This window comes from Simochromis diagramma, unplaced genomic scaffold (assembly GCF_900408965.1).
Source record: "Simochromis diagramma unplaced genomic scaffold, fSimDia1.1 OVJJ01000466.1, whole genome shotgun sequence".
NCBI classification, from domain to species: Eukaryota; Metazoa; Chordata; class Actinopteri; order Cichliformes; family Cichlidae; genus Simochromis; species Simochromis diagramma.
Genome location: NW_024387287.1, coordinates 1,605,528 through 1,631,443, shown reverse-complemented (window position 1 = coordinate 1,631,443; position 25,916 = coordinate 1,605,528). Strand labels below are relative to the sequence as shown.

The 25,916-nt window shown below is 41.7% G+C and overlaps 1 protein-coding gene across 4 annotated transcripts in view; it reads left to right on the top strand.

The window, feature by feature from the left end:
• The window catches only part of vps13d (vacuolar protein sorting 13 homolog D), an 88,430-nt gene that overhangs the window by 15,770 nt on the left and 46,744 nt on the right, over window positions 1–25,916 (top strand). For 3 of the 4 annotated variants that reach the window (XM_040003797.1, XM_040003799.1, XM_040003796.1), the window contains exons 12-34: window positions 137–326; window positions 484–666; window positions 1,333–1,463; window positions 1,572–1,626; window positions 5,076–5,255; window positions 5,440–5,570; window positions 5,722–5,854; window positions 5,960–8,251; window positions 8,350–8,501; window positions 9,904–10,956; window positions 12,192–12,282; window positions 12,418–12,544; window positions 12,644–12,824; window positions 13,341–13,523; window positions 14,725–14,878; window positions 15,533–15,749; window positions 16,223–16,394; window positions 16,733–16,848; window positions 19,534–19,758; window positions 19,845–20,143; window positions 22,098–22,231; window positions 24,473–24,628; window positions 25,233–25,419. In XM_040003797.1, coding sequence (XP_039859731.1) covers window positions 137–326; window positions 484–666; window positions 1,333–1,463; window positions 1,572–1,626; window positions 5,076–5,255; window positions 5,440–5,570; window positions 5,722–5,854; window positions 5,960–8,251; window positions 8,350–8,501; window positions 9,904–10,956; window positions 12,192–12,282; window positions 12,418–12,544; window positions 12,644–12,824; window positions 13,341–13,523; window positions 14,725–14,878; window positions 15,533–15,749; window positions 16,223–16,394; window positions 16,733–16,848; window positions 19,534–19,758; window positions 19,845–20,143; window positions 22,098–22,231; window positions 24,473–24,628; window positions 25,233–25,419 — 6,742 coding nt within the window. The remainder of the gene's footprint in view (window positions 1–136; window positions 327–483; window positions 667–1,332; window positions 1,464–1,571; window positions 1,627–5,075; window positions 5,256–5,439; window positions 5,571–5,721; window positions 5,855–5,959; window positions 8,252–8,349; window positions 8,502–9,903; window positions 10,957–12,191; window positions 12,283–12,417; window positions 12,545–12,643; window positions 12,825–13,340; window positions 13,524–14,724; window positions 14,879–15,532; window positions 15,750–16,222; window positions 16,395–16,732; window positions 16,849–19,533; window positions 19,759–19,844; window positions 20,144–22,097; window positions 22,232–24,472; window positions 24,629–25,232; window positions 25,420–25,916) is intronic. The other variant, XM_040003798.1, reaches the window with a different exon arrangement.

Genomic DNA, 25,916 nt, shown 5'->3' with positions numbered 1-25,916 from the left:
TTCAGATATTGTGTTGTCATTAATCACCCCCACCCTTAAACTAGTCAGCCTACAAGAAATGCAGCCATCACTCCTCAGACGGTCATTGATCGTTGTGAACGTTCCAGTCATCTTATTTCCGTGTCACCTCTGTCAGAATGCACGTGAGCCCAGCAGTGAGCCCCAGACGTGTTCATCTACAACATCTGTTCCAAAGAGCGGGAGTTCAGGAATGATCCAGTATCTACAATCGTGGTTCCCAGGCTGGGGGGGCTGGTATGGAGAGTCCCAGGATCCAGATAGGCCACAAGAACTCCTGCAAAGTCCATCCTCTTGGAATATTCTTGGTGAGCTAGGCGATCGCGGTACCTTTGACAAATGCCAGCTGCGAACAGTTTTACATCTATTTTTCATCTGTTTGTAAACTCTAGTTGTGGTAGTGCACACATGTCTTGTGAAGCAATCTTCTGTTTAAAATAATGTAAACGTTTAATATTTTTCCAGCAGAAACAGAAGACTTGTTCGACCCCTTGGAGGACTCTCACACTTTGAACACTTTCACCAGGCGAGATCATCTGTTTGCCCGGTTGGAGTTCTTACTGGAGAAGGGTGGAGTCACCCTCTTCCACCAGGACAAGTGCAGAGACACGCTGCACGAGAGTGGAGTCATACAGCTGGAATTCTCTGGTATATCAAAGCAGGAATTGTGTCTTTTAAATGTCTAAACTCAAGCATCTCAAATGAAAAACCAGAGTATTTGCACGTCTAATCTGCTGTGTGTGGAAGAGTTGGATTGAGGAGGCTGTGCTTTGGTTAGATTTATTAGAGAACCATTAATACTCTCTCAATGATGGTAATTTTTCAACTTCTTCCACTCGGGCAGTTAATCAACCCTAAATGGACCCAGCAGCTCTGATAAACTGTAACATGTTTGTTCACTTGTTTTGTGGCTTCATTCACCTGCAGGATGCAGGATGGAAACATAGTTGAATACAGTCTGCATTGAATATCAAGAGAGGGGGGTACCCTGGGTGAACAAATTCAAGTCTCCCTAAAATATTTTAGTTGAGATGGATGATCTCACGTAAAACATTAATGTCCTAGCCTTACAGATAAGGACCTGTTAGAGACATAAGAAACCAGCCAGTTAAGAGTCACATGACTGATGCCATCAAAGTCTTTGTTCCAACAAGTGACTGATGTTCACAATCTAGCTGTAGTTTAATCTACCTACAGCTATTTTTCCCATAGACTGATGGGAAAATGTAATAAACTCAAAACCTGGGAAAATGTAATAAACTCAAAACCTGTGCACGTCTGTTAAAATCCAAATGACTGTAACTGTTTCCACAGGGGTGAAAGTGATGGTGGAGTCTCTCCCTCGCTCAGAGTCCTCCTTATTGTCTGTAAAGCTGGGAAGTTTGTTCCTTCGAGACTTGACCACTCAGGGCACCATCTTTCCTGTCCTGGTGTCGCCGAAAACGGTAAGCAGTGATGGCAGAGCAGGGAGTTCATCACATAAAAATATTGAAAAAGTGAATTGCAGTTCCTCAAACACACAGTTAATTATATTTTGCTGTTACATGTTATAGGGGGACGTTGTTGTTGCTGCTAACCAGTCATCGAGCCAGTCCAGCACTACTTCTGGTAAGATTTTTGTTTTGTGTTAATGTTAATGACCAATTACAGTTATGAAGTAAAGTTTTATGGAAACAGAATAAAATAATTGGTTCGCTGAGCTTGTGGCCATGCTGTATGTGGGTGAGTATTAAATTGTGCACAAAAGGTTGGGGGGAGTTTTTAAATTCAGTGTGTCGATATTTGTGTCCTGCCAGTGGATTAATTTAGACCATCTCATAATTTAGACTTAAACTCCCGGAGAGCAGCCATTTGGCTTTTCTACCTTTAAAACCCGGAGAGCAGCCAAATGGCTGGTAGGCTTTTAGCTAAGCTTTAGCTTCAGCCAAGTGGAAGCTAAATTGGCTAGTCATTCATATGTAAATTAGGTTGTTACCTGGGAATTCTGGAGGGAGGGGAGTGGGGGTGTGTGGATGAGGGGGTGGGCGAGCTGCTAAAAGCTGTGAACTTCCTTTTGTGTTCGTCTTGATGCATTCTCAATCATCCAGGGAAATAAATCTCCAAAAGTCACCAACTTGGAGTGTTTCAGTTTGCCATCTTAGGGAGAAATCAACACACATGGGTGTACATCCAGAAATGCATACACTATTATATATTGTACATATATTTATTAGTTTCAGGTTGGCCATTCTTGTATTTTGCTCGTTTGTGTTGTTGTGTTTGCACATCTCTGTTGCTTGTGGGGCTCGCACACAAGAATTTCACTCGCATGTGCTGTGCCAGTGTGCCTGCACATGTGATGTGACAATAAAAGTGATTTGATTTGATTTGATTTGATTTGTATGTCCTTTGTTGCTGAGATTTATTGATAAAAACAGTACAAAAAACCAACCATTTGTACACATATTTACAAATGGCCTGCTGAGCATGTTCATTGGTTCATGGACCTCCCTGAACTAATGGCATTTATTGCAATTGTCATCTTGCGGGGGGTTAACAGGGTTCCATCTCTAAATGACTGCTGGTCAGCAAACCTGGGAAACCCACAGATAATTGGAACTATGGCACGAAACCGCTTCCAAGACATCATGCAACACCTACGCTTTGATGACAAGTCCACCCGCAGTGATCGAGCAAAGACTGATAAGTTCGCTGCAATTTCCAGTGTGTGGGGATCATTTGTCACCAACTGCATCACGTGCTACAACCCTGGTCTACATATCACCGTTGATGAACAGCTTTTCCCATCAAAGACTCGGTGCTGTTTCCTGCAGTATATTGCAAGTAAACCTGACAAGTTAGGGATCAAGTTTTGGGTGGCTTGCGACCTAAAATCCAAGTACATTTGCAATGTCTTCCCATATCTTGGCAAGGACCCCAATCGTCCCACTGGGGAGAGACTTTCTGAAAATGTAGTAATGAGAGTTGGCTCACTCTCATGTAGCTGGGAAGAAGGCAAGAAAAGAACAGTTGCTTTGGACACAACCCTCCACACCTAGCCCTGGAAAAAGAGCCATGTGTCAAGATGACAATTGCAATAAATGCCATTAGTTCAGGGAGGTCCATGAACCAATGAACATGCTCCGTGCACCACTCAGCAGGCCATTTGTAAATATGTGTACAAATGGTTGGTTTTTTGTACTGTTTTTATCAATAAATCTCAGCAACAAAGGACATACACCCATGTGTGTTGATTTCTCCCTAAGATGGCAAACTGAAACACTCCAAGTTGGTGACTTTTGGAGATTTATTTCCCTGGATAATTGAGAATGCATCAAGACGAACACAAAAGGAAGTTCACAGCTTTTAGCAGCTCGCCCACCCCCTCATCCACACACCCCCACTTCCCTCCCTCCAGAATTCCCAGGTAACAACCTAATTTACATATGAATGACTAGCCAATTTAGCTTCCACTTGGCTGAAGCTAAAGCTTAGCTAAAAGCCTACTAGCCATTTGGCTGCTCTCCGGGTTTTAAAGGTAGAAAGGTAGAAGCCTGGGGGTGCTACTGTTAGTCCGGAAAAATAGTTTGCTGCTTTTATTAAAAAAGCCCTTTGTAAAGGTAGAGTGTCTTACTTTTCATCACTAATTGAAGAAAATAAAAGCAACCCTAGGTTCCTCTTCAGCACTGTAGCCAGGTTGACAAAAGGTCAAAGCTCTGTTGTGCCAAGCATTCCTTTAACCTTAACTAGTAATGACTTCATGAACTTCGTCAGTCTTTTGCAGTCTTCTTCCTAGAAGTCCTACTATTAATTAATGTTTCAATCTTAAATATGATCAACCTATTTCGATTAATCCGCTGTGTACCAAATGTACCAAAGATCTTCAAGCTGGCAGTATTTAAACTGTTACTAAAAAACCCATCACTTGACCCTTCTCTCTTAGCTAATTACATTCCAATCTCCAACCTTCCCGATCATCTGCAGAGGAAAGGTTTATTTGAGTTTCAGTCAGGTTTCAGTACAGAATGTGGTCTCTGGGTGTGGATTCATCGTTGTGCTTATTAGAGCATACTGTAGGTATTACAGGAACTGTGCTATAGTGGTTTGAATCATATCTGTCTTCTACTTTGATAAAGTGTATAGTTAGAACTGGATCAAGTGACCCTGAACCCCCTCTTAGTTACACTGCAATAGGTCGAGGATGATGGATTGATTGATGATACTTATCCCGAGGGAAATGCTGAGGGATTCCCACAATACATTGAGTGTTTCTTCTTCATTCACCTTTTTCACTCACTGTGTTTATACACCACTCTGCATTAATTATTATTAATCTCTGGCTCTCTTCCAGAGTGTGTCTTTGTCCTGTCATTCATCGCCCCAACCGATCATGGCAGATGGCTGCCCCTCCCCGAGGCTGGTTCTGGAGGTTTCTTCCTGTTAAAAGGGAGATTTTCCTTCTCACTGTAACCAAAGCATTTGGTTGTATTAATTTAACTGATCTCTTTAAATTACAATATTAAGCACCTCAAGGCGGCTGTTGTTTTGATTTGGTGCCATATAAATAAAATTGAACTGAATTGAATGTCGTCTGTGAGATGGTTATGAGTAACTTCTTCTCTAAAGAGCAAAATTTTGTTTGTGGATAAATTCATAAAGCTGTTGCTATTTAAGGTTGCTAGTTAAGATTTAAAGGATTGATTGGTTCAACAGAGCTCTTATTTTTTTGTGAGCATGGCTACCGTGCAGAGAGAAACCTAGCGTTGTTCTCCTCTACACAGTATCCAGAGTCATATGCAGTGAAGATGTAAAGCTGAGATAATCAGCCTACATGTGAGAGCAGAGTTCAGGTTGCTGTTCTGTTCTGTGTTGGCTCATGGCAGTGAAGAAAATAACAGTAGAGGAATTGTATTCTTAAACTTAGTTGCAGCACTTTCAGAAAGACACCTGCTGTGATGAAACTTATCACCCACTGCTGTGTAATGGAATTGTGCTTTTATTGCATACTACCAGATTTGAGTGACTATTTCCTTTTTTAAAATAACGCACTTGAGAACACTTTGTTATGTTTCTGTCAGGATGCAATGTGGAATGCGTATCATGCCCAGTGTTTGAGATGATTTACGAGCGTAACCCTGTGAGGTGCAAGTTTGAGAGAAGACTGGAAGTAAACACTAGTCCACTGAACATAATCTACAACCCACAAGCAATAAAAGAAGTGATTGAATTCTTTTATAAGGGAAGAATTCACACCTCGGGTAAGTATATTTAAAGTGGATTTTATACCTTGCTGGTTTTCCTCTGTAGCATGTTTTGCAAGCACTGAGACCAGAAATGTGTTCTGTGTGAGTGGTCATGTGATACGCAATTACAAGCAGAGTTGACTGAATTGAGACTGTTTAAAAACAGTTTACTGTTTAAATAAATGTCTTTCAATCCCAGGTTTTGGGTATCAGTCAGAACTGGAGCTGAGAGTGGCAGAAGCTGCAAGGAGGCAGTACAACAAGCTGAAAATGCAGACCAAGGCAGAAATTCGACAAACCATCGATCAGCTGCTTGTGGGAGAGTTCATTGTAAGAAACATACTCTGAATTCAATTATATTTTTCAGTCAATTCAGTTTTATTTATATAGTGCCAAATCACAACAACAATTGCCTCATGTTGCTCATGGTGGTATGAAAAAGTTAAATCACCATTAAATCTTACTCATGTCTGATTCGTAGGAGAACAGTAAGCGCTGGACAATGAAATTGGACATCTCTGCACCCCAGGTGATTTTTCCTGATGACTTCCAGTCAGGAGACCCAATGCTTGTTGTTGTGGATTTAGGCAGGATTCTACTGACAAACTCTCAAGGTAAATCAGCCATTTCACTAATATGCCTCAGTGTCTTTGTTATTTTTCTCACTGTTAAGAGTGATATCTCACTTACCCCTGCTATTGTATCCATTGTTTTTCAAGATGACAATAAGTCCAACTCAATGGCTACTCAGCCAGAAAGAGAAAACATAAGTGATGATGAGTACCAGACTCCTCTTGCAACCCCACCAGAATCTCCCCCACCTGAACTCGATGTGCCTTTGAAAGCACAGGTGAAATACCCCGAGTTTACAAGCTTCAGGTCTCTGGAAGGTACTCAGGCCTACAGACAAAAGCTTTATGAAAAATACTCCTTGTCCTTTAAAGACCTCCAGATAATGGTCGGTCGCTATAAAGACAACTGGAAGCATCTTCAGGAGAGTGAGGTAGGGCCTACACACGTGGTGGAGAAATTCAATGTGCTCTTGCAGCTTGAGCAGAGACTGCGCTACACATCTGACCCCCAGCTCCCCGGTGCTGTGCTGTCAGGAACCCTACCAGACCTCAAGATCCATATGAACCTTGAGAAGATGACTGCTCTTAGGAGTTGTCTGGCTAGACTAAACAGTCCAGCTGTAAATGAAGGAAACAAAGGCCAAGAGAACAGTCAGACTGTCAGACCTTCTGATCCTCTTACCCTCCGCCATGAAAAGATATTTCAAAGAGAAGAGAGCTCATGGAAGCTGCAGGGTTCAGCCAAAAATCTTACTCAGAGCGTGATGACATTGGAGCAGCATACACGTGAAGTCTTGGTGGAATCCCGTCTACTGTTGGCTGAATTCAACATTAACTACATGCAGCTTGGTGTAGAGAGTGATGGGCGGTACATATCTGTTCTTAAAGTGTTTGGCACAAATGCTCATTTTGTCAAGCGACCATATGATGCAGAAGTTGCTCTAACTGTCCATGGTCTTCTGCTGGTGGACACCCTACAAACTTACGGCTCAGACTTTGACCTCCTTGTTGCTTCTCATAAGCATCTCAGTTTTGACATACCCACAGGCAGCCTAAGAGAAAGCCAGCCATCGTCTCCTGTTTCAGCTAATGGCGGTTCTCCTCCACATCAGCAAAGCTATACTGAGCAGTCTTCTCACCTGCCCTCAGATGGACTCTCCCCCTTCAGTTCCTTTTTCAAAGACCAAGAAGCCCTGATTAAGCTTGAGTACCAGTTTGTCAGCTCAGACTGCCCCTCCATGAATTTGGAAAGCTCCCTTCAGGTTACAAGCATGCAGGTCAATAACCTGGATATCATTCTCAACCCTGAGACTATGGTAGAACTGCTCAAGTTCCTGCAGAAGTCTTTCCCCAAAGAAGAAGGCACCTGGACGTCACCAGTGCAACATGATAAAGCACAACAACATACAGAACAGGACTGTGGTGAGGAACAAGATGGGATATATCAGTCCACCTATGACCAGAACAAAGAACTGACTGTGGAGATCCATCGCCTCAACCTGCTTCTCCTCCGTACAGAGTCTACCAGCACTGTTTTAGGTACTGAGAAGAAAGGTTTGAAGATTGCCACTGCCAGCATTACTGGTACCAAGGTCAATGTGTCCATGGGTAGCCGGTTGGACATTAACGGTTCACTTGGATGCATGCAGCTGGTGGACCTAACCCAGGAGGGAGGCCGAAGCCAGTTTGTGGTCAGCATCGGTAGTGTTGAAGACTGCTCCCCAAGTCTTGATGGATTAACATTCCTTCCCGATACAGGAGAACGTTCTCCTGCAGAAGCTTTGAATTTCCGCCTTATGGAGAAATCCCAAGGAGAGTGTTCTTTGAAACTTCAAATGGCATCATTGCACTACAACCACTCAGCTAAGTTCTTAAAGGAACTCAGTCTGTCAGCCAATGAAGTAGAAGACAATTTCCGCTCCATGTTGAAAAGAGCTGCCACGAAAGTGTCAACAGTTTTAGCCAACAAAACAGCAGAGTATAGTGGGATGGTGTCACTCTTTGAGACGCCGTCACGGAAAATGCGATCTTTGAGTCAGAGCTGGGCCTATCCGTTTGAGGATGAAGAGGACGTTCCCATGGAGGAACCTGAATCCACTTTAGATACATTCTTAGTAAAACTGACCCTCAACATCAGCATTGAATCACCAGTTGTGTCCATTCCCCGTAAACCTGGTCACCCAGAACTCTTGGTTGGTCACCTGGGAAGCATAACAATCCAGAATTTTGTTGCTGGGCAAGACTCAGAAAAAGAAAGGTTGCAGGTGTTGGTGAAGGACATTTGCCTCTATTCACTCAACATGAGTAATTTAGTTGTGAAGAGGCTAGGCAAGGGGGTTAATGCTGGCAGCATGTCACCAACTCGCAACAGGAGCAACACTCAGGATGGACCACAGTTCACACGTCATGACTTCTTTGAATCCGTAAATGAGGGAAAAGGTGAGCACGCTTAAAATTTCTAGGATAGTTGTATTTCGGATGGCAGATTCTCTCCATGGTAATGCAAGTATGTTCATATAATTTCTTTCTTTCATTAGCTTTCCATATACTGAAAGACACCACTATACAGTTCACCCTGGAGAAAGTTCCTGTTGATGGAGATGCACAGTTTACTCTCCTCACCACAGAGGAATCCTTCAAGAGCACAGGACTACTGAGGATTGAGGGCAAATTTGTTAATCCTGTTAAGGTATATAACATAACTATATATGCATTCTGAATATAAGTCACTATTCGTGAATGAAGGACTGGTTACTTCTAAACACATAAATAGAAAACACAGACTGGTGGTTTTTGCCTTTACAGATCACATAGTACATTAAGGAAAGCACAACAGTGCTTGCACATCAGTATTACAACAGAGCTGGGCCCAATTTCACTTTTTAACATAAATGCTGTCCTTACAACAATTCAAACCTGTACTTTACCTTTCTTTCTTTAAACTACTGTCAGTAGATGTTTCTGTAAAGTGTCCTTCACATCAATACTGAACAAAGAACCATGAAGTAGAACATTTTGAATTCCTTATAGTTGGAAAAACCTGTATTTCTATAAAAGAAAAATTCTAAACAACAGTAGTCTGACAATTACTGAATATTAATGTATGAGAAGTGTAAACTATATTTAAACTAAATTATAAACAAGATTACAAAAATAACACAGATAGCTTGATTTCCTCCTTTAGTTTCTGAGCTGGTCGGTAACATGTAGTAAGTCATGTAATTTATCATATACAAAAGTTGCACCAACACAGAAAATGTTGGTCTAAAGGTCTAGTTCAGAGACCTGAGCTAAAAGCTGTAGACATCTATGAAGCAGTATTATGACCACAATAAGAAGCAAATATAGTATTGATCATTTTAAAATTAAAGTTTGCCTAGAAACAGCTGTAATCTCCACATTTTGAGTTTTTTCTTAAAATAGAATTTCAACTTTATTCTCAAAATGATCTGTATTTGTTTTTTTTCTTAATGTGGCCATAATACTCTGTCGTAGACACCAGATTCCCCAAACAACTGATTAAAAAAATTCACCGTCCATGCATGTTTTTAATATAGAGAAAACTATACATAGAGACAAAAAACATTTTTTATTGTAGGCTATAACACGCTGCTGTAGAGTTGTGCATTTTAAAATAAAAATGGAATTCAGCTGCCAGCCACTCGTGCAACTGCAGTTTGTGGCACATCTGCATCATTTATATTTTTCAGAGGTGGAAAGGTGGAGAGTATTTTGGATTAATCTTCCTAAAATATACTTGTAAAAAGTTAGGAAGTAAGACTTTCGTAATTAAAAGCAATAATTTAAAAACCACAGTTTTTGTTTAGATGTAACTACCTCTCTTTTTTTCCAGATTTTAAAGATACAAATTTTAAACTGACTCTATTACTTTAATCATTTTGGCTTATCACAACATCACATGGTTACACCAAGACTAGCTTGACTGGCTTCACCTTTCCCTTTTGAGAATACTTTATTCCAACACAGCTGCACCATTTTCTGCTTGAGATGAAGTCTGATATAACATGCGATGGCTGTGCAAGTCTTACTGCTGGGTTATTAATTGCTTTAACATTTCATTCTGGTGACAGGTGTTCCTGTGCAAGCCTGTGTATGAACAAGTCCTCCAGACACTGGACAATTTGTCCCTGACTGAAGAGCAACATGTTACACCGAGCCAGCCGCCCACACCCCCACCACCAACACCTTCCTGCACCAAACCTCACCGCTTTCCCGACCCCCAGGGAGGAATGTTTGCAAGGGACCCTCCTCACTTCAGCTTCTCTCACATGTCACTTTCATCTCCTTTGCCTCTACAGTCAAACAAACATACAATTGACTCTTCCTCGTTCACTCAGCTAAAAGTCACCTTACATGTGGCAGAATTGCAGGTTCATCTCAGTGCTGATCTAACACAGGGGTCCCAGGGCTTAGTCAGTTTGCGCTTCCAAGATTTGGAGGGAGACTTTACCAAGGATCACCCTCATTTACTGGAAATCCAGCTGGCTCTTCGTTCCCTGCTCATGGAAGACCTTTTGGAGCAGAATCCTGAGTCTAAGTACAAACATTTGATGGTGTCGCGTGGAGCTCCCAAACCTTCCACCTTTAGTCCAAAGGAGTACCTTTCTCAAAGCTGTCCGTCAGCATCTAATGCTCTGTACCCAGTCATGCCTCGGTCACTGCCCGCTCACATGGAGGAGGCTCAGAATGTCTTCCAGCTGTACCAGAGGCATCCCAGCAACCCTTCATCTAGCAGTCGCAAATCCAAGAGGGGCCCGGACTGTCCCTGCACTCCTCCTCCTTCTCCGAACCACCACGCACCCTCTCCTAACCCACCACCAGATTTTGATGAGTCATTAGTCCATATCAGTGTACAGCTGGTTGACCAGAACCATCCAGAGTTCAAAACGCGTTATGGGAGCGTAGGCCGAAGTGTGGATGTTGACTTTAACTGCCTGGACGTCTTGATCACGCTACAGACCTGGGTGGTTATTCTGGACTTTTTTGGTGTTGGCTCTACTGCCAATAATCATGCAGTCAAGGTGCCTGTGACACCCCAACCCGCGCCAGGAGAGCCTCTCTATGAGCCAGACAGCAGTGAGAAAGACAAAAGAGAGCCTGTCAACACCAAAGTCGACCTAAAGGTATGTCACGTAGCCTACTAAAAGTTATCAGGCCTTATGCTGAATGCATATGGATTCAATAATTAAGAGATCCTCTATGAAAATATAGTCTGTTTATCTCTAAGGATAGCAATGTAAGGCTGTCAGATACAATTTTAGTGGTTTGTCCTTTAATTGGGCTCACCTGCCAAACGAATGATCATAGGTGTCCGAGATTAATTTCAGTGATACAAAGAGCCCTGAGACACAATTCCATCCAAGAGTTTAATTGAAAAACAACTTATTTGATCTTTATGCCACTTAAACACAATTTGCATAATAATTTGGAATGTGGTGTACAGCATGTAGTCAAGTCAAGAACGTAACAGGTAGGTGTATTATTTTCAAAGTCTGCAATCAAGAGATAGCATAATAATTCAAGAACATAAACTTCTGTCACGCTGCTAGAAATAAAAAAAACAGAAGGAAAAGAAGGACTTTGTAGCACAATGATAATAGACGAGGGGGTTGCTAGGGAAAAACAGGGCTTATGATCTAAAGCATACCATGTCATTTGCTAATCATCTAGTAAACATACTAGCAAATTCATCAAGTGTTGGTTCATAACAGTCAGTCATGCTGTGAACCAACCGGAGAGACCTCCACAGTGGAGAGATTACACCTGGAACATACAGCCTTGCTGCAACCCTGATAATCACAAATGAATACATGGGAGTGAACTAGTCGCATAGGCTAAAGCAGCAGAAGACCATACCGGGTGCCACTCCTGTCAGCTAAGTAGGGGGTTAAAAACTGAGGCTGCAGTTTACAAGGGCTCTCCAAAAATGGTCAGAAGATTTGGGGGAAAAAAATGTTGGTCTTATGAGTTTCAGTTTCTCCTGCAAGATTCGGATCGTAGTCACAATTTGATCCATCCTACATTTTATCATTGGTTCAGGTTGGCGGTAATGTAATGGCTAGATACTTTGAGCACCTTTGGGCTCTAGTGCAACAGGAGAATTAAAATCATGGATGCAGGCAAAACATTTGCAGTAACTGTGTGATGATGTCATGTCAGCATGGACATGGATCTCTGAGGAATGTTTTAAACACTTTGTTCAATCTGTGCCAATAAGAACTGAGGCAGTTCTGAAGGTGAAATGGGGTCCACCCTACTACTAGCAAGGTGTCCTTGATAAAAGTGGCTGGTGAGTGTAAAGTGGCAATTCTGAAGTGATTTTTGTATTGCTAACCCATTCCCGTGTTTTCATTCATAGGTTCATTCTTTGTCTCTTGTACTGAACAAGAAACTCAATGAGCTTGCCAAAGCAAGTGTGTCCAAATTATCTGCTCATCTGGAGATGTTTGGTATGATTGAATCTCTTTTATTTTATTTTCCATATTGTAAAAGCAATAAAACAAACTGTGCATATTCAGATTTTATCTTATTACTATCGATTCACCAAAATGTATATTGTTGTTATATTTTGTCTGGTATTTCAGATGGTGACATGGCATTACAAGGAGCTTTAGGAAGTTTGTCCCTGAGTGACCTGACCCCACATGGTGATCTCTACAGAGAGCGTTTCACTACACAAGGAGGGGAGGCACTGATCTTCAATATTCTTAAGTATGTATCACTGCAGTGCTCCAAAGACTGTTCCTCTGTGCTAAAGGAATTAGAAGTATCGTGCTGTTTTTAGTCACCTGTGTGCTCTGTTCTCCTCAGGTATGGCCAGCCTGACCCCGACCTGGAGCGGGAATGTGACATCAAGGTGTCTTTGCAGATGGCGTCAGTGCATTACGTGCACACACAGCGCTTTCAAGCTGAGGTGGCAGCCTTCATCCAACACTTCACTCAGCTACAGGATGTGCTAGGCCGGCAGCGGGCTGCAGTGGAGGGCCAGCTTGTGAGTGCTGTCTGCTAGGGCTGCCGTCATGGAAAGAAAACAACATGATTTCTTTAGGCTGTAGTTTTTACAAACCAAATGTTAGTGAAGTTGGTGTCATTGCCTGTAGCCCCTTGTAAAGTTATGCATATGTTCTCCAGGCTGCATTTCATTTGGTTAGATGTAAAGACTCTTAACCAAGGAAAGACTTCAGTTGTCCTCTGTGGCCTTCAGGCCGTTTAGTGTTCTTGAGAAGGTTCGTTCCTTCTTTTGGAGAATGGACCACATTGTCAATTTGACCACTGCTAAAGTGGCACAGTTCACTCTTGGGCAGAGCAGGCTTTGTCAGTAACTACACTTTGCATGACTTTTTTTAATTGGAGGGGCACTAAATAAGCACAGGTGTTTACTTGTTAATTTTTTAATTAGATTGTGTTTTTCCATTACATTTCATGATAAATCACTGGAGAGATTGTGCTAACCAGTGGGGGTTTTGTTGCATATTGCTCATTCCTTCCTCCCTGTGTCTGTCAAAAGGTACGAGATCAGCCTCAGAGGGCATCCAGACTCCTGCTGGATATTGAGGCTGGTGCCCCAGTTATTCTCATCCCAGAGAGCTCCTGGTCACCAAGGCTCATTGTAGTCAACCTCGGTCAGCTGAGGGTGAAGAACCGCTTCCTTCCTGCAGGGGCGTATGGGACTTTTTACCTCAGAGACAAGGTAGAGAAACTGACCATGGCACATGCCTTTTTTCCTTCTCTGGTGAGTCATGCTTCTGGTTTCGTCCATGCATGGAGTGATGCCTGCGCCCCATTTCTCTTCCAGTCTTTTCTAATTTGACCACATTTATTATTATTTAAATTATACGTTTAAAAAAACAACATGTCACTTCACACACTAATAGTACTATAAGTTAGTGATTGTCAAGTGTAGTTCAATTTCTGATTGGCTTTGGTGTTTAACCAGCTATTATGATGACTGTGTGCACGTCATCACTGTTTTTTTTGGAATGATGCTTATCTACCTGTGTGTGTGTGCGTGTGCGTGCGTGTGCGTGTGTGTGCGTGTGTGTGTGTGAAGAATTAAATCCCAGCAAATTCAAAAACAAGGATCTGAAATGGGACAATGCTTTTGATGTGGAAACGGGTTGTACTGTTTTTACAGTGCCACAAGTCACCATACTATAAATATCTGAATGATGATGTAAAGTAATGCCGATATGTCAATGATCGGCATATATTACATACTCATTTGCCTCACAAAGCTGGTTGTACAGTTATTGTTACATCTTACACTGACTAAACAGAGGCTACTCCTCCTGTCATAAATGTATAACACAGGGGGAAAAAATACTCTTAAGGACAAATACATGCTTGAATGTATAAGTTTAACTGTGACCTAAAGAGATCCACAGATTAAATTATGTAAAAATAATTAAGAATATTGTATTGTATAACCCGCCTGAAGACATGTCTTTACTCCCTAGGATTTTTTTAAATTCTTTTTTTGGTTTGTGTCTTGTCTCTGTTTTTGTTTCAGTGTTTTTCCCCCAGTTTGCATGACACTTTGGTCAATCTGTGTGTTGTTTTTAAATGTGCTTACAAAGAAATAGACTTCACTTAAAAATTAACAATTGGTGTTACTAAATTTTAGGAATTATGTTAGATTTAGGTTATTATGATAAAGTATTTTGAAAATTGTATTTGTTTTTCGTGTATATTATTTTCTAAGCTCTTGGTAAGCTTTTCCACAGTCCCATCTCATAAATATATATGTAAACCAGTTTATAGTGTCATTTGCTTTTAGTTATTTTGGCATTTAACAAAAATATGATTTACTATTTGTGTGTACGTAGAAATCAATTTTAAAAGTACTTGGTGTTCAACTATACAGCTCTTTTCTTTTTCTTTTTTTTTAAAAGGAGCATGTCCAGAGTGCAGCAGAGAGGTGCAGTGATCAGGAGACGTGCAGAGTCTCCACATCCAGTTCGACCTCATACACAGGTTTCACCTCTGGGAGGCCACAAACCGTAGACACAGAGAAGACACCTGAGAAGGATGGCCCTCGCAGTTTAGGTCAGCATCTCTGTAGCTACTGTACAGTCCCAAAAAACAGTGAATGCAAATGCTTGTTAGCAAGGTGAGTAATTTCTGAGTTCTTAAAGCCCTCGATAAGGAAGCACGGCCATTTCACACATCTCTAGCAGTCCTTGGTGTTTCATAGTGTTTGCAGGCCGTCATTTATGATAAGCTCTCTTAAGGTCCTACCACATCATTTTAATCTTGTTGAGGTCTGGGCTTAGGTCTTAGACTGCATAACTTATGGCCAAATATCTCCACTTTCACCTCATCTATCCAAAGGACATAATAGAAGTCTTGTGTTTTGTTCAGCTGGAGCTTTGCAAATTTTAGCCCTGCTGCTGTCTTCCTTTAAGAGCGAGGAGGCTTTACCTAACTCCAAACAGGCCATATTTTCTGTAATTATACTGCTATGAAACGTAACATTTAACATGTCAGTTGAGGCCTGTAGAGAAACAACATTGGACTGATTCCCATCATTCTGGTACAAGATTAATTTGTATCAGAATGATGGGAAGTGAAAAGAATTATGAAAGTAAGAGCAGCCAAAGGAAGCCATGTCATCTATTGAAGATGGTGAAGGCAGTGTTATAGAATTTGTCCAAAACACTATGAACCTAGCTGTATGTGGTGTGTCTTTATCCCCATTAGAAAACCACGTGTGCTTGTTGGACTGCATTGCATTGGACCTGCAGGAGATGGATATCTTTGCTGCAGAGCGTTTGCCAAGTCAACCTTTGGACAGTGGTGGTAAACCTCTTGAATATTCAGACCTGGTCTTTCCTTCCTATTGTGTCCGTCGCACCGGAAACAACCTGCTGAAAGACTGCTGCCGCCTCAAACTTAAAGTGGAGCGCAACCTGGACAAGTAAGCCCTGCTTTTAAATGCTCATAACAGACTTTATTTTCTTTTTTCTTTAGCAGTGGAAGCACCTTGAGGTGACTTTTGTTGAGATTTGGCACTAAATGAATAAAACTGAATTGAAGCTGAATTGAAAATCAGTTTTCAGGGCATATTTTCACTGTCCATCCATTATTTTTGTGTTGTTTTGATTCTCTACCGTAAAATAAGTCCGTTATAACTCAGGGCTATTAGGCTCACGAGCATCCAACTTTGGCTTTGTTGGGTTCTCCTCCAACTTTGAAGGATACTGAAAAGTACAGGCTTTCAGTACATCAAATATTTTAATCCTACACTCATTGATATGCTGAAGTTTTAAACATCAGCAACTCTCACATGAATAATGCGATAATGTTTAGAGAAAACCTTTTTCTGTAGCACATGCTAGAATTGTTTCAGTATATGACCATACTCATAATCCAAACCTGGTCCTAACTCAGAGAACTCAGCCATGTGGTACCCGACATGTCCATCCAAGGCAGCCTGTCATCGGTACACTGCTCTCTGGATGTGGACCACTACCAACTTGTCAGAGGGCTACTGGAAAACAACCTGGGAGAGCCTATTGAAGAGTTCCTGCGACCCTACAACCTGCAGGATCCCAGCACCTATGTGAGAAAGCACACATACGTACACCTGAGCAGTTTACAGTGCATTGTAGTACATTTTTAAATAAGGATATGTCATATATCCTACAAAATATAGCATTTGCTGGTTTTTGATGTCTTAAATACTGCAGAACATTTACTCATTTTAAAAGCTGTAAAAAGGAGGTGATGTAGAGCGTAAAGCTGACATTGGAAAGTGCAGGGAATTCTTCAGGTGAGGCTACGTGGTGGGTAGTGAGGACAGCAACTACAATTATAGAAGATCTCATTGCCAGAATGGCAAAACAGATTAGCTCTTTTTTCATATTTCAGTTTGCAGACTGACTTTCTCTCTCTCTCTAGACGGTGTTGAGTGGAGATGTTTATACCAACTTTTCATTCTTGTTGGACATGATGGATGTCAGTTTGGAGCTACTGTACAATCCCCAAAACAGTGAACACAAATGCTCACTAGCAAGGTAAGTCCTTTCTGACTTTCTATATAGAAGCATTTACAGCTATTTCACGGCTCTTTAACATATTTCGGGCTGGTGTTGTTATGGAGGAGCTACAGCATTCCTTCACTTCACTGAGATTTGCAGGCAGTCGTTTATGTGCAGCTCTCTTACAGTCCCACCATAGCACTTCAGTCAGGTTGAGGTTTGGACTTTGAGTCATTGTAGCACCTTGTGGGCGGGGTTTCAGCCATGGTGTTATACAGCAGGTAATGTAGGTATGGTCACCATTTTTCTAAGCAAATATATTTCTAAAGGTGCTATTTTCACTAGATGTCTGTAACAACCCATCCAGTCCACACATGCAAAGAAATCCAACCATAGATGTCCAAAAATTATGTGACGGAAATGTATTTATTTAAAGCATTTATTGGTGATGACAGTTTCAAGAAAGCTCCTGTATGGGGAAACTATTCGAATGCACTCCTCAAGTGTGATTTTGGCCCATTCTTCCACAGAGTCTCCAAATCCTAAACTCTGAGCTTTAGCATTTAGATTTTCAATTAGATTCAGGTCAGCTGATTAGCTGAGCCATTAGAGCAGCTTTATTTTCTTTCTCTAAAACCAATTGATTATTTTCTTGGTTGTGTGTTTGGGATCATTGTCCTGCTGAAATGTCCACCCTCATTTCATTTTAATCATCCTGGTAGATGGCAGCAGATTTTTTAACAGGAATGTCTCTGTACGTTTTCCATTCATCCTTCCTTCAGTTATATGAAGTGGTGTGTGCTGAAAAACAGCCCTACCTCCAGACTTCATGGTATGGTGTTTTTGGGGTGATATGCTGTGCTTTTAGACCTCCAAACATCTTAGCAGGCTATAGTTTCCCAGTATTTCACAGGCTTTCTTCAGCATTGGAGTTGTGCGGTACAGGCCATGGAGATTGAGTGTGTTACTTGTTGTTTTCTTTGAAACAATCATACCTTCTGATTCAGGGTCTTTCTTAAGCTCTCCACAAGGGGCCCTTGGCTCTTGCACAGCTATTGCGATAATTCTTGGTGGATGTGGAAGGATGTGTGCCTCTGTGCAGTTTCTGTGTGTGTATCTGTTTGGCCAGTCTTGGGTCCCTCTGGGACATTGGTTTAGAACGGTAACAACCCCGTGATGTAGGTGCTTAGTGGGTGGTTGCTAGCCTGCTCCCTGGTTCGGTCACTAATTAGGCCTCTCTGTTGTGTGGTGAGAGCTGCGGCAGGTGTCAGGCAGTTCTTGGGTGGCTGGTGTCTGGGGCCCCTTCCTTGGCTCATGCTGGGGACAAACATTCATGCGCAGACAGACACATTCTCTTGTATGTTTGTTTGTTTACCTCCTTTTAACTTGTTTTGTGACTTTTGTTGCCCCTTAGTATGTTTTCCAATAATAAGGTCACAAAGGTCTTGAGGGTCATGGCTTTCGTTGTCATGACCCCCTGTTCTGTGTGTGTTCAATACTTTTTCCATGTCATTTCTCATTGCTAATTGCACTTAATTTATGGACATCTACAATTTGATTTCATTGCTCGTGTGGGTTGTATGGGTTGTTACCACATCTATTAAGAAATTCATGTTAATAGCACCTTTAGACATATATTTACTTCGAATATCGATGTGTGGTTAAACATTTATTTTACCAACTGTAGATTTCCTGCTGTGCTTGGGACCATTGTCCTGTTGGATGACCCGGTTTAATTCAAGCTTTTATCTGTGGGAGACGAGGCCTCACATTTGGCCCTAGAATTTTTGGTATTGAGGTTCGTTTGTTTGCCATTTTGGACACGTGACAAGGTGGGATCAAGTGAACCCACATTCTCTAAGCCTGTGTAACCTCAGTTACACAGTTCATGCAGGCTGGCCAGTTACTCTCTGAGCGGAAGTGAAACTAAGGGTGCCTCAAACTGGAAATGGAGACTGTTTGTCTTCAGAGTAAATGCTGTGCCTAAGGAACCATGTTGGCTGCAGCACAAAGGCACAACTTTTATTTTGAGATCAATCTTCTTAATCTCTGGTTTGCGTCACTCTTTCTCAAGATGTACTACTGCTTAACTCGTAGTTTGCAGACAAACATAAAAAGCTACCGGCAACTGTCGCAGTCTGCTAGCAATCAAATCAAACACTTGGAGCTTTTCTGGTACAGTACTTTCTTTGCATTCAAGGTCACCTACCAAAAGCCAGAAACCTCCAAAAACCTCTGCCAGCCTGTGGGGGAATAGACATTTTTCCCTAGCAACTGGTGCTTTTATCATGTCCATTATGGTGGACAGTGCTTGAGATATGTGCACAGATTGTTCATGGTCTCCATACTTAGTGACTGCAAGTGGCTGCAATGTAGCCCATCACCGCTCTAGCATTAAGCTAACAGTTGGCATGAGGTGTGCTGATATGCTGTATTTGGTTTTCTCCAAACGTGGCACTGTGCATCATAGCCAAACTTCTCCAGAGAATTTTAAATCATTTGGTATCATTTTCGTTTGCGCACCAAGAAGAAACGGAAGCTATATGTCTTCTTTGATTTCCTACAAACATCAGCTAAAAGTTGCAACTTGGGTTTGGTCATCTAATATTCGATGGATGAAAAACTGTGGTGGTGTTCGAGGGATTTAAATTGGTAATTTTTTTTACAGGGGAGTCTGAAACTATTCCATTTCACCCTTTTGTTTTTATTTTTCTTGCAAAGGTTCGACTTCCTTAAATCAAAGCTGCTCTTTGAGAGTCTCTCTAATGGATCCAAGTCTGTCAACCTGGTGTCTCATTCCCTGCTGGCATATGACACTCGATACACCGGGTTAAATAAAAGAGCCGGTGAAGATGATGGGGCAAGGCACAATGTATTTGATTGCATTCTCCAGGCATCCAAAACAGGCGCCAACCGGGCATCCTTACAGCTTGAACTGCATTATAGGTAACACTGGAGAACATCTTTGAACTGGAAGAAGTGGACATTCTAGATAATGTTAGTCACTTACATTATGATCTCCCTTTCTACAGATCCACACGTGAGTCTTCCAGCTTCACAGTGGTCCTCAATAACCTCAGGGTCTTTCTCATCTTTGACTGGGTCCAGCTGGTACAGGACTTCCTGCAGAAGCCGACTGAGAAGATACCCAGTGATGCCAAACATCATCAGCGCTGGCCTAGTAACACTAGCACAGATTCAGGTTCCTGTACCATGGCCAGTACAATAGGAACTGTTATGCCAAAGACAGTCAAGAGTGGGGTAGTCACCAAGAGGTCCACAGTGTCGGTCACCCAGGAGCACTGCCTTGAGATCAAGATCAACGTCACAGGTCAGACATGAAGAACAAAGAAAGAAAACTGTGTGTGCTCTTATATTGAAAAGTAGTCAAAGTGTGGTTGTTGGCACACCAAAATGTAGCTTAAACCTCAGGTTACAGTGGCTACACACAGTACTGTAACTAATGCTACTAGCAGTCTAACAGGAACAAGTTTTTTTTTTTTAAAGATAATTTTATTTTTTAATGAATTCAGAAATACTTCCATTCAGCAGTTGTATTTTCACTGCATCTACAAATGAAAAGAACTGTAATGAAAAGTGATTGATTTTCCTCCACTCATTATATGGAGCTAACTACTTCATAAGACTGTCCTTTAGTGCTTGTGACATATTGGGAAAAGATTGCTTGGTCTCTCACAGTCAGGGGAGAAATTATTTGAACCCCTACTGATTTTGTAAGTTTGCCCACCAGTAAAGAAATGGCCAGTCTGTCATTTCAATGATAGGTTTATTTGAACTGTGAGAGAAAAAAAAATCCAGAAAAATGCATTTTAAAAAAAGTTGTAAATTAATTTGTATTTTGAAGGAAATAAGTATTTGATCCCCCATCAATCAGCAAGATTTCTGGCTCCCATTTATATTTTATACAGGTAACAAGCTGACATTTGGAGCCTTCTCAGCTTGTTACCTGTATAAAAGACAGCTGTCCGTAGAAGCAATCAATCGATCCAGATTCCAAACTCTGCACCATGGCCAAGACCAAAGAGTTTTCCATGGATATCAGGGACAAGATTGTTGACCTACACAAGGCTGGAATGGGCTACAAGACCATCGCCAAGCAGCTGGGTAAGAAGTTGGTGCGATTATTCGCATATGGAAGAATCATAAAATAACTGCCAGTTTCCCTCGGTCTGGAGCTCCACACAAGATCTCACGTCGTGGAGTTTATGAAAATAAGAACTGTGAGGAATCAGGCCAGAACTACTCGGAAGGCCAGAACTACTCGGAAGGAACTCCATCAAACATGGAGGTAGAAACATGCTTTGGGGGTGTTTTTCTGCCAAAGGGACATAACAACTGCATCACATCAAAGGGAGGATGGATGGGGTGATAATCACCTTCCTTTAGCCAGGGTACTGATAATGGGTCATGGGCGGTTATTCCAGCATGACAATGATCCAAAACACACGACCAAAGCAACAAAGGATTGGCTCAAGAAGAAGCATATTAAGGTCTTGGAGTGGCCTAGTCAGTCTCCAATCCCACAGAAAATCTGTGGAGGGAGCTGAAGGTTAGAGTTGCCAAACATTAGCCATGAAACATCGATGACTTGGAGAGGATCTGCAAAGAGGAGTGGGACAAAATCCCCCCTGAGATATGTGCAAAACTTGTGTCCAACTTCTGCAGTTACCAAAAAAGGTTTTGCTACGAAGTACTAAACCACGTTTTGCAAAGGGATCAAATATTTATTTCCTTCATGAAGATGCAAATTAATTTTTAACTTTTTTGAAATGCATTTTTCTGGATTTTTTGGTTATTGTCCTGTCTCTCACTGTTCAAATAAACCTGCCATTAAAATTATAGGCTGATCATTTCTTTGTTAGAGGGCAAACTTACAAAATCAGCTGTATACCCCATCTCCTTTACATGACGTGCTGTATTTCTCTCACAATCTTCATGCACAACTTAGTTGCTGTATACACTCCCATTTTAGAATGCTATGTTATTAACAATTATTTTGCATAGTGTTAAAAAAAACAGGACTTGCACATCGGGCAGTCACTGGTCAGACAACTAAAACCTTTTTTTTTTTACATTTATAGTTTAAAAAAAAGTCACATATAATAACTTAAATGTCACTGAAGAAAAATATATTTGTGTAGCATTTCATCTCCTGCATTTGTAAATTATGCCAAGGCTTAGAAATGTTTTGGGTTATCCTAAAATACCTGACCTGCATATTTTACTGAGTTTGCCATTTTAAATATTTGCCATTTGATGTACAGGAACAGAGTTTGTGGTTGTGGAGGATTCGTCCTGCCTGGATACCAATGCCATCATTTTAAAGGGCACCACTGTCCTTACCTACAAACCCCGTCTGCTGGACCGACCCTTCTCTGGCAGCCTGGCAGGAATAGAGGTGACAGCTGAGACTGCTAGTTGTAGTACTGCTGCTCATTTATCACAGTTCTTTTACTCAGTTCAAAGAGATGATGTTTAAAAATGAAAACACATTAAATGATCTAATTGTGGTATTAGTATTATGGCTCTACCAAAAAGTTCATCTGGATGTAGCGCTTTCAGTGGGAGAAGTGTTTCATCACTTATCCACCCATCAGTAACAGTCCAAGTCAAAGAGGCCATTTGCATGAAAAGGGAAAGACAATCTCTGAATTGAGGAGGGGGCTTTAGGGTACATCTGTCACCATCTTACAATGCTGTGATTGCAACTATTCCCCAGCTCTCTGTGAATGGTACTCATGGACATTAATCAGTTGAGATTGATCAATGGTCTTTGATCAGTATTTGCTAATCAATGGTCATGATGCATATTAATGATCAAGAAACTACCTCACAGCACATTGTTAGTCAGTGGTGCTAGTTTCAGTCAATATACAGGGTGGGCCATTTAAATGGATACACCGTAATAACATGGGAATGGTTGGTGATATTAAAGTCCTGTTTGTGGCACATTAGTATATGTGAGGGGGCAAACTCCTCAAGATGGGTGGTGACCATGGTGGCCATTTAGAAGTCGGCCATCTTGGATACAACTTTTGTTTTTTCAATAGGAAGAGGGCCATGTGACACATCAAACTTATTGGTAATGTCACAAGAAAAACAATGGTGTGCTTGGTTTCAACATAACTTTATTCTTTCATGAGTTATTTACAAGTTTCTGACCACTTATAAAATGTGTTCAATGTGCTGCCCTCTTCTCCCACTCTTCACACACTGATAGCAACACCGCAGGAGAAATGCCAGCACAGGCATCCAGTATCCGTAGTTTCAGGTGCTGCACATCTCATATCTTCACACCATAGACAATTGCCTTCAGATGACCCCAAAGATAAAAGTCTAAGGGGGTCAGATCGGGAGACCTTGGGGGCCATTCAACTGGCCCATGACGACCAATCCACTTTCCTGGAAACTGTTTATCTAGGAATGCTCGGACCTGGCACCCATAATCTGGTGGTGCACCATCTTGCTGGAAAATCTCAGGGAACGTGCCAGCTTCAGTGCACAAAGAGGGAAACACATCATCATGTAGCAATTTCAAATATCCAGTGGCCTTGAGGTTTCCATTGATGAAGAATGGACCCACTATCGTTGTACCCCATATACCAAACCATCACTTTTGTTGGTCCAACAGTCTTGGAGGGATCCATCCAATGTGGGTTAGTGTCAGACCAATAGCGGTGGTTTTGTTTGTTAACTTCACCATTCACATAAAACTTTGCCTCATCACTGAACAAAATCTTCTGCGTGAACTGAGGGTCCTGTTCCAATTTTTGTTTTGCCCATTCTGCAAATTCTGTGCGCCGATCTGGGTCATCCTCTTTGAGATGCTGCAGTAGCTGGAGTTTGTAAGGGTGCCATTTGTGAGTAGCTAATATCCGCCGAAGGGATGTTCGACTAATGTCACTCTCCAGTGACATGCGGCGAGTGCTACGCTGGGGGCTCTTGCTGAATGAAGCTAGGACATCCACTGATGTTTCTTCATTAGTGACAGTTTTCTTGTGTCTACATTTTGGCAAATCCAACACTGAACCAGTTTCACGAAACTTAGCAAGCAGTTTGCTAACTGTAGCATGGGAGATGGGTGGTCTCGTAGGGTGTCTGGCATTGAAATCTGCTGCAATGACCCGGTTACTGCGGTCACCAGATATCAACACAATTTCAATCCGCTCCTCATGTGTTAACCTCTTCGACATGTCAATGGCTGTGAACAATGAGAAACTTGTAAATAACTCATGAAAGAATAAAGTTATGTTGAAACCAAGCACACCATTGTTTTTCTTGTGACATTACCAATAAGTTTGATGTGTCACATGGCCCTCTTCCTATTGAAAAAACAAAAGTTGTATCCAAGATGGCCGACTTCTAAATAGCCACCATGGACACCACCCATCTTGAGGAGTTTGCCCCCTCACATATACTAATGTGCCAAAAACAGGACTTTAATATCACCAACCATTCCCATGTTATTACGGTGTATCCATATAAATGGCCCACCCTGTACAAATGTTCTGTTTATAAGAATGAGGAAACCTGCATTCAGCTGAAACTGCAGAAATCACTTGGATGAGTGAGTAGGTTAGCATATGAAAACTGCTATCAACTTCAACTCCTTTGATTCTGACGAATTTTGTGACACTAGGTGTTCTCATGTCGGCTGGGCAGCGAGCAGGAAACTGCACTCTCCATCATCGACCCGGTCAATATCCAGCTGGAGCTGTGTGGGAGCCCCACACACCAAAGCAGTTCAGGTCTGTTGGACGCCTTCAATGTAGAGGACATCCCACCGCTGCTGGAGGTTAGAGGTTTACAATCAACCTATGTACAGTAAACTAAGGTTGGGGGTTACTTGCAAGTTCAACATATTTTCAAAAGAGACATAGGATAAGATATTGCATTACATTGGCAGGACGCCCCGAAGATTATGAAGAAAGCCTTGTTGTCCAGGCTGCCTGTTAGTGCATAGAAATGGGCAAGATTCAACTTTAATGACAATGGCTTTGGAATAATGATGACACTTGGTGATTAAAGCTGGTAACTCGAAATGCACATGAAACTAGCTGTACTGTATTTTTGGACAATTTCCTTAATCTCAATTCAACCTTTGCTGCCTCTATGTCAATAAAATTTAATTCACATATCATTTCCATTCATTGTTTATATTTTTGTTAATGTTTGATAGCTTCAACTAGTAACTACATAAGTTTGTGAAAAAAATATCAGTGACGCTGAGCATGGCTGGTAAAGACTTGTCCTACGATTGAGGTTTTAGTTTTGTCATAAAATAGTTGAAGTTAGAAGACATACGTTAAAAAGAGCTTTGAAAGCAGATATGGGGTATTTCTTCACAGAATGTAACATTATGGATTACCAAGTTAGCTTTGGATCTGATTTTCTGGCAGATTCAGTTTCCAGCTCTAGACATCCGTCTGTCCTACAACGACATACAGCTCTTCTTGGCCATCACCAAGTCTCTCCCTACTGCCAGTGCCCCACTACCTCATGTCTCTGACACCACTGCTCCCCCCACCAAAGGAGCCAGCCCTGCACCCAAAGACATCTTCAGGCAGAAGACTGAGTCCCTTATAGGTATGCTGTACAGATTTTTAAGTCTTCATAGATCAACATAATGCGTTTAAGTTTCTTGAAGACATTTCATCTGACAAGCTTCATCAGTTCTAAGGTCAAATGGAGGAGAGTCCCAGATTTTAAGCCCTATGGGAGTGTCCCCCAAGAGGGTCAAGGAGCCCCTATTGATCCTCTGCCTAATCACACTAAGCCAAGGTGAGAAAACTCGCGTGGGTCACAATCAGCCAAGGTTTTGGGTGAACCCACTGTGAAACCTAGCCCCACCCTATCATGTGATTTCCTGAGGTCAAATGGCCCAGGATGTAAGTGGGCGTTAAGACTGGAACTCTCCACCAGTTGCTATTAGAACTGAAGAAACTTCTCTGATGAGAGGTGAAACGTATTCAAGGAAACTTAAAGAAATCCACACGCTTTTCTTTCCAAGCTCCTTAGATCAGTGTGCATGTATACACATAATTTTTTACATTATTACCTCATTCCTGACTTTTTAGATTGTA